The sequence below is a fragment of the Cucumis melo genome, chromosome 2 (genome assembly GCF_025177605.1).
Source record: "Cucumis melo cultivar AY chromosome 2, USDA_Cmelo_AY_1.0, whole genome shotgun sequence".
Taxonomy (NCBI): domain Eukaryota; kingdom Viridiplantae; phylum Streptophyta; class Magnoliopsida; order Cucurbitales; family Cucurbitaceae; genus Cucumis; species Cucumis melo.
In genome coordinates this window covers 1761122-1775193 of record NC_066858.1, presented here as the reverse complement: position 1 = coordinate 1775193, position 14072 = coordinate 1761122, and the positions used below count along the sequence as shown (strand labels likewise).

Genomic DNA, 14072 nt, shown 5'->3' with positions numbered 1-14072 from the left:
TGAGCGTCACAGCATATTTAATTTTCAATCAATTAGTTCCTAATCTCTACTTATATAAATATATATATACACTAAAAAAGAGGAAAAATAAAAATCTAATTATAGCACCGTATTGACTTTTTAAAATAATTCTTAAAAAAAAGAAAGAAGGAGGAAAAACGTTGTAGCTTTCTGACAGATGGAAACATTAAATTAGTACCAAGAATCAAGTTGACCAAAATTTGAAAACGAAAAAATCAATTAATTAATTACTTGCATTCCACGTCAGATGGATAGTTAGGTGGTTAATTACACAAGTCGGCAAAGTGTTATTCGTTGCTAAAAGTGATTTTAATTATATATTATTAGCTTTTCTTTTCTTAATTAAAGTCAAATTATTAGTTATATTCCTTTTTAGAGCATGTTATGAAAATAACCAATACTATTAAATTTAAACCATATTTTTTTCTCTCTCCCTGAGTTGACACTTGTCCCTAAAATACTCCATGAGATTTTTTTTTTCTTTTTCTTGTATTTCGTTTATTTTCGAGGTAATTAATTGCAAGAACGAATTATACTAATTATATTCCATATCACATAAAAATGACAATACAAATAGAAACTTTATATATATATATATAAAACTGAGAAATAAAACTTGCTTTGCTAAAAGCAAGAAAACAAGGATTTCTTTTTCTTTTTCCTCAGTTTAAATCATCAAAATATGACGTATAAATGAAGACAAAAAACCCCAAATTTCTAACAAATATTGGGCAGTGTCCACACAAAAGAATCACAATGGCTTTTTTTTCTTTTTTTTTTTCTTTTTTCTTTTTTCTCACAACCATTGTAAAAAAAAAATAAAATAAAATAAGCTACATATGTTTTTTTTCTTTTCATATATTTATATATATATATATATATATTTAATTAGCTTCGTTTTCCTTCTTCATCCGTTCCATGAACCGACGTATTCTATCAAGGGCAACATGCAGAGTCTTTTCACTCATATTAGCAAAACAAACCCTGAACCAACCGGGTTCAGAGCAATGACACGACGAACCGGGCGAAATATTCAATTTCACTTCCTTCAAAATCCTCTTCCATATCTCAATCTCACCTTCTTTGGTTTTTTTATCTTTCAACAACGGGCTCAAATTCATCCAACAAAACAAACCGGCATTCCCTTCCAAACATTCAATCCCAGCGGTTCGCAGCCCTTCAATAATCATTTCATACCGTTTCTTGAGCCTGTCCCGGTTCATTTTAATATATTTCTCCGTAAACTTCCGGTTCGACAACATGGACGCTAAAAATCGTTGCGTTTGTGAAGAGATAAGCGTAAAGCTAGACATCCGGCGAGCGGTTGTGACGACTTTATCGTTGTATGAGTAGATCGTGCCGATTCTAAACCCGGGAAGGCCGAGATCTTTGGAGAGGCTGTAAACGATGTGGACACGTTCGGCGTTTTTGTAGCTGCGGGATTCCAAAACCTCAGCGACGCTTGTGAACTCGGCGGAGGAGAAAACGGAACCGGAATAGATTTCGTCGGATACGAGGTGGATGTTTTTGCGTGTAACGAAATCTAGAATGTCTTCGATTGTGGAGCGTTGGATCGTTGCTCCGAGTGGATTTGATGGATTTGTGATTAAAACTCCTCTTACTTTGATTTTCATTTCCATTGCTGAATTATAAGCTTCTTCTAATGCTTTTGGAGTTATTTGAAAATTGTTTGAACTGTCACAATGAATTGGTACAATTTTCACTCCTGTTCTCCATCTCAAATCTCTGTCAAATCTGGAAAAAGAAACTATATTATTAGTGCATGAAATTATACCAACAGTGTCTTATAAAAATACTTAGTTACATATAAATATCTTTAACAGAAGTGATGAATATAACTCAAAATGTTGTAAAAATATAGAACAGTTGGAAAAAAAAAGCACTCATAAAGTCTAATGATAGTTGCAATTATCCTTGATAATGTTTGATTGTAAGGATAAAGATCACGTTTGGTAACATTTTAAAAAACTACCCATTTTCTAGTTTCCAAAATTAAACTTGGATTTTGAAGAATTTGGTTTAAAAAGCACTCATTCGTATGTTATACGAATAGTCTCGTAAAAATACGTAGTCCACCCCACGATAGAAAATATGAGTACAACACAAGAAGAAATGAGTAGAAATATAGGACACTTAAGTAGTGGAAAAATGTAAATAAATTTACATTTAAAAACCCCATATGAAATACCCTCAAACTCATACTTTAAGAATAGTTTGAAAGTTAAAATTTTAATGTCTGAGGGTATAGTAATTACAGTAAAGAGTGGTTTTTGAAATGAAATACGAAAACGTAGAGGTGATGATAAACTTACCCAGGATAGTAAGGAGTGGGGACAAGCAAAGCATCGCCAGGATTTGCAAGAATGAAAGTGAGAAGCTCATTGGCAGCAGTGGCACCAGCAGTTAAAACAACTCGATTTGGGTCAAATTTTGCTCTTCCACCTCTAATCTCTTCCATAAAACTTCCCATTGCACTTCTAAATGAGAAAAGACCATGATAGTCTTGAAATAAAGCATTTTCTCTAAACCCAGAATTTAAATAATTCCCTTCTCCCTCACAATTTTCCTCCAAATATTCCTCCAATAAGTCAAATGACACCTGTTTCATAAATTCCAACACAAACCCAATTAAAAAAAAACCCCAATCTCCTTACAAAGCAAAACAAAACAAAAAAAAGTTATATATTCTTACTTGATTTTCAACTAAGCCCATTTGAATAACACCAGAAGGATTTGTTGATTCATTATAAGGATCTTCATCATACGCTTTCCAGCCAGCAAAATACGGCGAATCTTCGCCGTGTGTTTCTGATGTTCCGATTCGCGAAAGTTCAACCGTTGGATTTTGCTCAATATCAATCTCAATCGCCATTGATTTTTTTTTTTTTTTCCTTCAGCTCAAATTTAAGGGAAAGAAAGAAAATGAAATAATAATAATAATGATTTTTTTTTCTTTCCCTTTTTGAGAGCCAAAAAGAGAGAAATTGAACTGAAGATTTGTTGAATTGAATGTTGCTCTTACAATGGGCACCTCTATTTATAGCAAGTTTTTTTCTTTAAAAGAAAAATAATGTAAAAGAGAAAAAACAATCATTGAATTTTCTCTCTCTTGGTATTTTTTTTAATAGGGAAAATATTTTTGGAGGAATAATAATTAATAATTTGTCATCATATTTTGAATTGGGGTTTAAGATCCAGAGAGAGAGAGAGAGAGAGAGAGAGAGAGAGAGAGGCAAAATCGAATCTGGTGGTTGAAGAAAAGGAGTAGGTGTGTGTTTGTGTGTTATATTAATCTATTTTATTTTTTTTGCTAAAAAGGGCTTCTCTCAAAAATCAAAATCTCTTGTATTTTGCTTTTTGCCCCCTCAACTACCTTATTATTAAATTAGTTTTGTAATCTCTTCTCTCTTCCCCATATATATATATGTATTTTTATATATATGGAGAATGGATGCTTTCTTTGATTTCATTTCCCTTTTTTATATATATATATATTATATTTTTTTTCTAGTTGTTTAGTTCCTTATCTAAGACCCTTATGCAAAATCCTTGTTGAATTACATTTCTCTCAAAATCCCCCCCCCCCCCCATAATTATACTTTAATTATTTAATTAGGCTATGATATCCATGTGTAATCACTTTTTGTTTAATCAAAATTAAAGTATGTGCTTTGCAGAAAGATTCACTAGGTAATAGGATAATATAAGTATATATATGTGAAAACAACTATCTCTATTGGTATAAGACGTTTTAGATCAGTGAAATGAAAAATAAAGTGACGGGAGTTTATGTCTCAAAGAGATGGTATCAAAGTTTATGCTCCTAACCTAGTCGTGTAGATAGAGTATTTGGGTGTCAAACAAAGATGTAGTGGAGCTTAGCCTCGAAAAGTAGTACTCATGGTGTGATATGTGTTTGAACTCTATCAGATAGGTGATATGTTCTAATGTAGCATAGTAATTAACCTAGATATAAGAGTTCCTATTTGAATGGAGCCTCAGTGATCGTCCTTTGTTCAATTAATTAGCAGAGAATTGTTAGGAATGAGACCAAAATCTCACATTGATTAGATAATAGAATAAATCACAAGTATAGATCTTAAGCAGACAATATCTTATCAGTGTACGTAAGATATGTCGGAAAATTCGTTATATCGAACAAATTCATATGCGAAGAAAACAAGAAAAAACTATAATTTATCTCGAGGATCTTCATGATCAAGACCTAATTGCAAATAGTCAATTTTTTAAAAATTGAATATTATTTGTTAAGGCCCCCAATGAAAATCATTCGTTCCTATGTGTTTATCCAAAATCCCTTCATAATTGTACTTCTCTAATCACCCTTCTTTCTGCATAATCAACCTCTTTAATCAATTCTTTATACTTATGTAGACCCAAATGAAATAATAATAATAAAATCATAATAATTATTAATAACTTTTTAAATTATTTGAATTCCTACACTTCATTAAGACCCAAATGAACATCCCCTCTTGAGTTTGTCATGAATTCCCCCATAACCATACTTTATTAATATTTGTTATTAATTACCCTAGTCTCTACCTAATCATTTTTTTAGTCAAATGCATCTCCTTTATTAATACCCAACATCAAATATTAACTTATGATCATTAAACTTTAATTATTTAACTAATGATTTAACTTTTCTTTTAATTGTCAATCAAGAGTTTAACTCAATTAGCATCATCTAAGTGTATTAATAACCACAAAGCTAAGTTTTATGGTTGAATCTCCTACCTCGTTACTATTTTTTTTTATATCAACATGACAATTAAGGATTGCATAGTGGAAATTAATTTAAGATTAGGTTTCTTCTTCTTCTTTTTTTTTTTTTCTTTTTTCTTTTTTGATCTTTTTTAAATTTGGGTTGGACGAGAGGGGACCAAAATACCAATGTGTAAAAAAAAAAGATTAAGATTCTGATTTTCTAAAGAAAAATAATGACAAAATAAAAGCTTCTTTGAGATCTTATGACCCCACCAACCCATGCATATATAATTTTTCATAATTTTCCCATCATTAGCAACAGAAATTATAACTTTTCAATAATTCCCAAAAACTAAAAACCCAAATCCTATAATTGAAAAAAAGTTCTCTTCCATGGGACCAAAAAGAAAAAAGAAAAAAAAAACATGAGTCCTTGAAACTAAGATACACATAAGAAAAAAAAACAATTAATCAACAATATTATTGCACTTTAATCACCCTCTAAACCTTCCTTAATTAAGCTATTAATATATATTTCATGAAAAAACCCCATTATTTTAATTTCTAAATTTATAGATATATATATATATATATATACACTTCCAATTTTAGACAATGTCAAGCTAATCTTATGCTCCCTCTTTCATGTAGGAGAGATAAAGATACTTGTCAAGATTATGTCCTAAAAATTTTAAAAATTGTATAACTCACTTTTTTTTTTTTTTTTTTTTTTTGAATTGATCAAACTATGGAGTTTTAAAACATATAGTTTAAAATTAGACCCAAAAAAAAAAATGAATATAAATGATTAGTGGAATATATAGGTTTTATGGAAAATCAACGACGTGGGGTTTGAAGATCATGAAAATCCATGTGCATGAGATAATATATGTATATATATTATATATATATATAAGAGATTAATGATATTAATATTATTATAAGATTGGGGATTTTGTAATGAGTAGATTCAATTAAATCTCTTTGTATGATTGAGAGAGAGTGAATAAAGTGGATGTTTGACCTTTGCTCTAACTGTTCTCTATTATTAGTGACCTTAATTATGTCATAAACTATATGCTTAAGTTTAGTTGCAAACTTTATGGGATTATACAAAAATTTCATAATTATTAACTATATATAATATTTTATTCTCTTTCTTTCTTTCTTTCTTTTTTTTTTCATGGAAAAACTTCTTTGGTAATGAACCTTTTCATATGTAGTTTTTAGAAAAAATATATTTTTTTTTTGTCTAATTTACCATTTTTCGTTTATATGTTTTCAAATTCTATAATTTTACTCTAAAGAGATTTGAATTTTGTCTTAATTTGATATTTCAAGAAATTCACACTTTTGACTTTAAATTTTTAATTAGATATTCACTTTATCGATGAGGATAATTAATTAAGATAATTACTATATAATTTTGTTAATGTTCAGGTGCGAAGATTTGGAAGTCGATTCTTCATATAGATGTCAATTGAACTAAGTTTTGTTGACAATATTTGTTTAGTGTTGTTAATTCAAATTATTAATGTTTAATTAGACTTATTTAGTTAATTATCTTATTTTATTACAATTCTATAAGTATTCAACTTAGGGTTGTAATAAGAAAGTTTTGAATATATATTTTAAATATAGAACTTGAGTTTATGGAAAATATTTTTTAGAAAAATAAAATATAAATAATATATGGTTATTTTTAAATATAGCAAAATGAACTAAAAATATTTATAAAATATAACAAAATATTATAAAATACCTACAATAGTTCGTGATAGATCAAAATAGACTAGTATTTTGTAATTAATCATTTCAAACTTAGATTAATCGTTAATGAAGCTTGGGATATAAGTAAAAATATAATTAAAAAAGAGTAAGAATAAATAAAAAAAAAAAGTATAGACCTAACAAACTAATTTATAAGATAAAATCATTACTTATCAAATGGGGATTAAAATTTAATTATCTCAAATTGTGAAACATGTGTATTGTTTTTAATTAATTATTATAGGTTGTATGTCTAAATCCACATTCCCACCTTTTGTAATGTAATTAATTTTGTATATAAATGAGTTTTATAACTTATTAAAGAACCCTAATTTTGCTGATTTCCTTTGTCTATTATCTTTTTAAGTAATAATTATATCCAATACTTCTCTTCACATTTCTAGGATCGATGAGCTGTAATGAGATGAGTCGATCGTATCGTACTGTAATCCATGTTTAAGTTGAACATTTTATGTCGATTTATAATACAAAACTCGTTTGTTTCGTTTGTTTTCAATCTAACCCCTTTTTTTTACATTTTATGATTTTTTTTTGTGTTGGATTACTTACATTTTTAAACGACACTCCTCTGATTTTCATAATCTTACTCAAACGAATCCTTCCATAATATCAAAATAATACAAATCTCTATAACACAATAACCACTTTTACGTCTATCAAACCGTCGTAAAGATACGAAAAAAATGAAAGCCGTAAGATAATCTTAAAAAAAAAAAAGAATCCCAATAATCCACATTTGATGGTGTAATTGGTGGACAGGTAACTGAAGATATAAATATGATGAAAATGAAAAGTGTAAAAAAGGGGAATAAAAATCAAATCAATCATAAGGTTTAATTTTAGAATGCATTTGTTTTCAAGCCATTAAAGTTGGAGTTGTTTGTTTTTTCTATTGATTTGAAAACCACTTTTTTCTTTCTTTCATTTTTCTTTTATTTATTTTCCATATAAAGTAAATAAATTAGAACCAAAAAAAAAAAAAAAAGTGATGAAATGATTGGCAACAAATTAATTAGCATCAAAAATTAAATGTGAAAAAGGATATAAAACAATCCCTAGTCCTTATCCCTCCAGCTGCCTCATGCCCTCACCTTCCCAACATTATTATTATATAATACCCACACATCTAAAAATTACTTTAATATGTAATTATATTACAAATTTAGTCTTCAAATTTTTAAATTTTATTCGATATACATATGAAATTTTGTTATATTTTTGTAAATATTTTAGTTCATTTGACTATATTCGAAAACATTTTCTTAAATTTATGATCTTTAGAAGGAAATACACATACTATATATTTTAGCCATTTATGATCATTTTATAATATTTTTGTAGTAGGATAAAAGAGAAACGATTCGACGTAAAATTAAAGTATTAGAAAGTTTTCATAAAACATAATTAATTGCAAATAGTGTAATTTCAAACCTTCTTTCTTTCTTCCTTTTTTTTTTTTTGAAGTTAAACTTTTAAGTGATTTATTTGTTAAATAATGAGTTCATAAAATGATATAAGATAATGGTAATGTTAATTAGTGAGTGTGATGATAGATGAGACAAAAATAAGAGTTGGTATTGTAATTAAGATGACGAATAAATGATGTTTATAAGTAGTGAGTTGGATTCCAATTTTGGAAGAGGAAGTACTTTACATAGAACCATCCTAGAAATTAGAACTCAACAAGTGAAAACGACTTCTCTTTTGGCTTCATACACTTCAACTTTATTTTCACTTAACATATCATAATATATATTAAAAGCTAACACGCGTTGTTTGATGACTGTTTAGTTTTTCAAAATTATATTCTTTTACGGACTATTTGTTTTAATATGATTTTAATTTATCAAAGTAAGCTTAGTTAATAGTAATTGATGTAATCTTTCATCTCAAAGATGAAAGGTTTGATATATCTAATTCTCCACGTGATTCTTTAGCCAAAATTTTAAAATAACAACATAATTCTTTTAAGAAAAACGATTTTAAATGACAAAACTGCAAAAGATAATTACAAATATAATAAAATTTCATAACGTTTGTCAGTAATAGATAGAGTAATATACGATAATAATGGTGTGTGCAAACATATATATTGATTTTTAAAAACTAGATTGATGCTTTAAAGCATTGATATAAAGTAAATAATAAAGCAACGGAATTTACGAGTAAAAATAGTGTTTATAAGATTAATTCGACGAAAACAAACCTAAATGGCTACAAAAAAGACTTATGATGAATATATAATAAAGCCTAAACAATTAATCAACTAGTCTTCTAATTTTATCATTACAAAATGTGTATAATATAGAAAACAAAAGTCGGTGTTTCTATTTAAAAAAAAAAATAAAAAATTGAGTGAAGACATGTCAAGATATTACTAATCTTTAAGTTTTTGTTTGATTTATTAAGATTCAAGTTGTTAGTTATTATTCATTGTTGAAAGAAGTATAGCATTGTGAAAGATACCTTTTTTTTTTAGATTTAATGACACTTAAAACGGTCGTAGGTGCATCATTATTATCTATATTGGCGAATATTCATGTGATAAAAGATGTCGAAGATATCAAATAACCTTTTAATATCGAAGTCAAGCTCTTCAATTTACAGATACTCTGACAAATACATTCATACGTTTCAATTATTGATTCAAAGTAATTTTGAGACGGAAATGTTTATGTGATTTTGACAAATCTTCGCTGTAGGACGACTTTATTGTTGTCCCCTTGTATTACGTGCACACAATTTGTCTCTTGAAGAATTTGTTGTATCCTCTAAGTAGAGTGTCAAATAACTCAGTTCAATTATGGAGCATATCTATCCCAAAACACGACGTTTGTTATTGTGCCTCAATTGATAAATTACATGTTCTAATTTCTTTTTTTTTTTTTTTTGGTTAAGATAATTATGATGAATAGATGTTTCTTCCAAAAGAAAAAGATTCCTCTAAAATTATTTTTAACATTGAACTCTCTTTACATACATTGAGCATACCACGACGATTGAACTACTAGTTGATCTTGTTGTACTTGTTCAAAGATCTTGATGATTATCGTTAGACAAAACTAGCTTACAAATCACATATCTTAATATTCAACCATCACACTTTCTTCTCAATCTTATTATAAATTTTTTTAAAAAAATCAACTAATTTCCACCAAGATATCATCTCATCAATAGGATTATTGAAACCCTTATTTCCTAAGCTTGCAATATCAATAACACATTATAACATAATGCATGATTTAACATTATAATCTTAAGTCATTAAACCAAAGTTTACATATATAGTAATCATCATCATCATTAAATCTAATCCCAAATCTCATTCTCCAAACATTGAAAAAATATATATATAAAAATAAAAACTAGATAGAATTATAAGAGAATATATATCTAGATGACAACATAAAGATTTGGAAAAACAAAAAGAAATTAAATAGGAATATATAGAGGAATCCATAGGCAAAAAATTCAACAAGATATATCTTGTTTGAAAAAGGGCAAAAATTAAGATTAGGTTACAAATTTGTAGAAATTAAAAAGAAGAACAATCCATCGGCATACATCATACATGATTTTATTTGTTCTTAATTTAATTTTGAAAGAAACAAAAGAAAAAGAACAGCTCATTTTTCCAACAAGTAAAAATATGACAACTTTTAATGTTGTCTTTGTGGCCAACAACCTTAAATTAACAATTCTTATTTTCTCTTCTAATGTTTCCCTAATCAACAACAAAATTCCCTTTCTCTTCTCTTATTATTATTGCCTTCATGAAAAGCTTTCTTCTTTTTGTATTTTTTTTGTCCTTCAAACCTTTCATTTCATTTTTTTAAAAAAAAATTGTGTTTTTTTTTTCATTATCATTATGGAATATTCACTTATTACTGTGATATGGTTATATTTATAATATATATATGTGTGTGTGTGTGTGTATGGTACATGTGCTTTTGTTCTTTGATTGGATAATAAGAAAATTGTACAAATTTTTAGAGTGAGTCAATTTTTAAACTTAAAGAAGATTTGATTTAATTTATTTAGTAGTTAGATTAAACGTTGTGTGTTTGTTAGATGAAATATTGGGATTTTTTTTTCAGATTTATGCATGCCAATGCAATATTCTCTAATTGGTTAGGTGAGACTTTTTTTCTTTCTTTTTTTTTTTAAGGGTTTGAGGAGAGGTTAATTAGAAAATGTAATGAAATCAATTAAAATAATAATAATTTATTACTCGGAGCTTTTAATTATAAAACCTATTTTAAAAGAAAAATATGGTAACTAAAATAATACATTTGAAAAATTTTAAGAACGGAATGCATGAATTGTTAATAAACTTATGAATGAAAAAGATAAATTTTCTTGTTGTTTTAAAAGTTGGTGATTAAGATTTTCGAATTTTGAGTTTTGGAAAAAGAAGTCTATAAAATTTTCTTTCTACTTTCAAATTTCATGGTTTAATTTGTTGTCTATTTTCTTTTTACCAATGTTTTAATTTCAAACTAAAAAATAGGTTAACACACTTGTTTTTTTTCTTTCTAAATTTTGATTAAAAACTAGCTCTTTTTACTTCAAAAAAAAATATGACAGTAAAAAAGTGGAAGCAAAATAAAATATATTAATTTTGAAAAATGAAAATCGAAACGAAAATTCAAAACTTTGTTTGATTCTTTATCTGAAAATTGAATAAAAATCAAGGAATACAATAGATAAATGAGTATTCGAAACGATGTTTGGTTTTAATTTAAAATTTTATTCCAATTTCAAAATTTTAAATATGATTCAAAAAATTAAATATAAAAATATAATAAAATAACTCATGTTCAAAAAATTTTAAATAAAAATTCAAAACAATAATTTATTGTTTTCAAAAATGTATTATTTTTATTTTAAAAATAAACATACCAAAAATGTTTTAATTCATTTTTTCTTTTATACTTTTTTCTAATTTTAGAAACATGAAAACAAAAAATAAATCACAAACCAATTGGCTCTTGAAAATATAAATCTTTTTAGGTTGCATTGTGAAAATTTTGTAATAGTCCTACAACAATATTACATGTTCTTCTTGATGATATACAGAAGTGAATCATTGCTATCATTTCTCTTCAGATTTCCCAGTTCTATGCCCTAATTTTTGTGTTCTGATTTTAATTTTAATTTTTGTCTTTTGATCATGGCAAAATAATAATATATATATATATATATATATATATATATATTTTTAATAGTACTTTTTATTTTTATTTTTTTCTTCTAATTATTATTTTTTTTTTGTATTTTGTAAATATTTTTATAGTTTTTTCTTTTACAATAATTACTCTTCATAAAATGCTCCTTTAGACTAATTAAAAAATTAAGAGTCTAATTAAAACAATTTAAATTAAATTTTCCTTGGATATAATGTTATAAAATTAATATATATATATATATATATATATATATATATATTTATTTATTTATTTTGAAACATGTATTTGCATATATAGATACTATATCTTTTTATTTAAAAGATATAAATAAATTGTGGTCGACTCAATTTATAAACAAGTCAAGTCAAAATATTCTCTAAATCTATTCATCGATCACACAAAGATTAAGTGAATATATATATATATATATATATATATATATATATATATATATATATGAGTTTTAAGTTTTAAGTTTTTGTTTTTAAAGAACTATTTTTAATTAAAATATTTAAAATAGATACATCGTGTTTTATCGATATATTCTATTGAGATCTATCACCAATAGAATATAATATTTCGTTATATTTTTAATTATTTTAAATAATTTTTTTATTTTAAATAAATTTTATTTATATATAAAGTTAGCTAAATCTTCTACTAAGGATTTGATTATCAAAAGTTGAAAAATAAACTTAATTTTGTTTTCTTAGAGAGGGGAGAAGAAAAGCAAACATTAACTTAGAGGTCAATATTACAATTTTTATGTTAATTGAACTACATATGATCGACCAATTATTCTTAAGTAAACATATTATTAATTATTCTTCACCATGCTCTTTTCGATTTATAGGAGTTGGGTCTAGATTTTCATATTGTTCATAAGTTTGAAAATGTTACACTTTTAATCTTTTAAGGTAAGTTTAATTTCAATTTGGTCTCTAGATTTCTAAAAGTTACAAGTTTACACTTGAGATTTGAGTTTTGTTTCAAATTTTCTTCATAGATTTCAAGATTGTTAGATGCTAAGAAACGCATATCATTTAAGACGAATCTCAACCCAAACAAAGTTAATTTGTAAAAGCACTCAACTAAACCCTAGAAAAAATATATACAAAATTACGTAATATAGCAAAAGTCGGGGATCGAACTCGAGGAAATTGCAAGGTGAATATCCAATTAAAGATAAGGAACAAATTCAAGCTAATATAAGGAGGGTTGTGGTGACAATTCCAAGAACATATGAATGTAGCTAAAGAATCATGCAAATGAATTAATGGAAATAAGAATAAAGAGAAACAAAGATTTATTTTGGATTATCAATTGAAAGAATGAGAATTGGGTGATTTAAATTGATTTTCTATCATGGAATGAATCCAGCTATTCCTAATCCTAACAATCCATGACCAATTGTTCAAAAAAAAAAAACTAATTGCCCAAGTTATGAACAAGATTATTATCTCTTCACATTCATACTAAATTTAAAGAGTACATTTCTAAGTGCTTATTTGAATTAAGAAGAATATGGAATTCAGTTATTGTGACATTTGAAAACGAGAAAGACTTAAACTAAAGAATAATTATTTTTATTGATTTCTAACTAGCAACGAAGCAATGAAGCAAAGATTCAAAAAAATATGTTATAATCCGATCGAGAAGATTTGACTAAATACTTGTGCTTAATTCAAATATCATGTTTAGCACTACAAAAGTTAAATAGAACTTCAAACGCAAATGAGCGATCTCATTCAAAGACAAAATTCATGCAAACGAGTGATCTATTCATTCAAAATCTAACGATTAAAAATACATTTTTTTTTTCTAGTTTTTATAACTTATTTAGAAAGAGAAAAAAAAACTATTAATATAAATTGAACTTTTCAAAAAAATTTGTGGTAGATAACAAAACTGTTAAAAATATTTATAAATATAACAAAATTTCATAGTTTATCAGCGTTTATCGATATCTATTAACAATATACGATAACAGTTTAATAGTATCTAGTAGCATATATTAGTAATATTTTGTTATATCTATAAATATTTTAACTCATTTTTTTATATCTAAAAAGATCTAAGTGTAAATAAAGGATTTTCTTTGGCTTTCTTAATCTCTATTTTTCAATTTAGTTATAAGTTTGAGAAAATATGATAAAATGTTGAGAAATTTGTTTAAAAAATATTAGAGATGACATAATTTTTACTTATAATTCAAAAACCAAATTGTAAATTTAGTATAGGTCCAAAGAGGTTCGTGTTGTCAAATATACTTTTTAGTATCGAAAAGTGTAAGGAGGTGGCGGTAGGGACTGTGATTAT

General features: G+C 26.2%; 1 protein-coding gene across 1 annotated transcript; it reads right to left on the bottom strand.

Moving 5' to 3' along the window:
* Window positions 1–905: 905 nt before the first annotated feature.
* On the bottom strand, window positions 906–2914 carry LOC103492295 (1-aminocyclopropane-1-carboxylate synthase 7). Its single transcript, NM_001328455.1, is given in 3 exon segments — window positions 906–1776; window positions 2355–2641; window positions 2735–2914. Coding segments are annotated over 3 exon segments (1338 nt in total).
* Between the last annotated feature and the right edge of the window lie 11158 nt (window positions 2915–14072).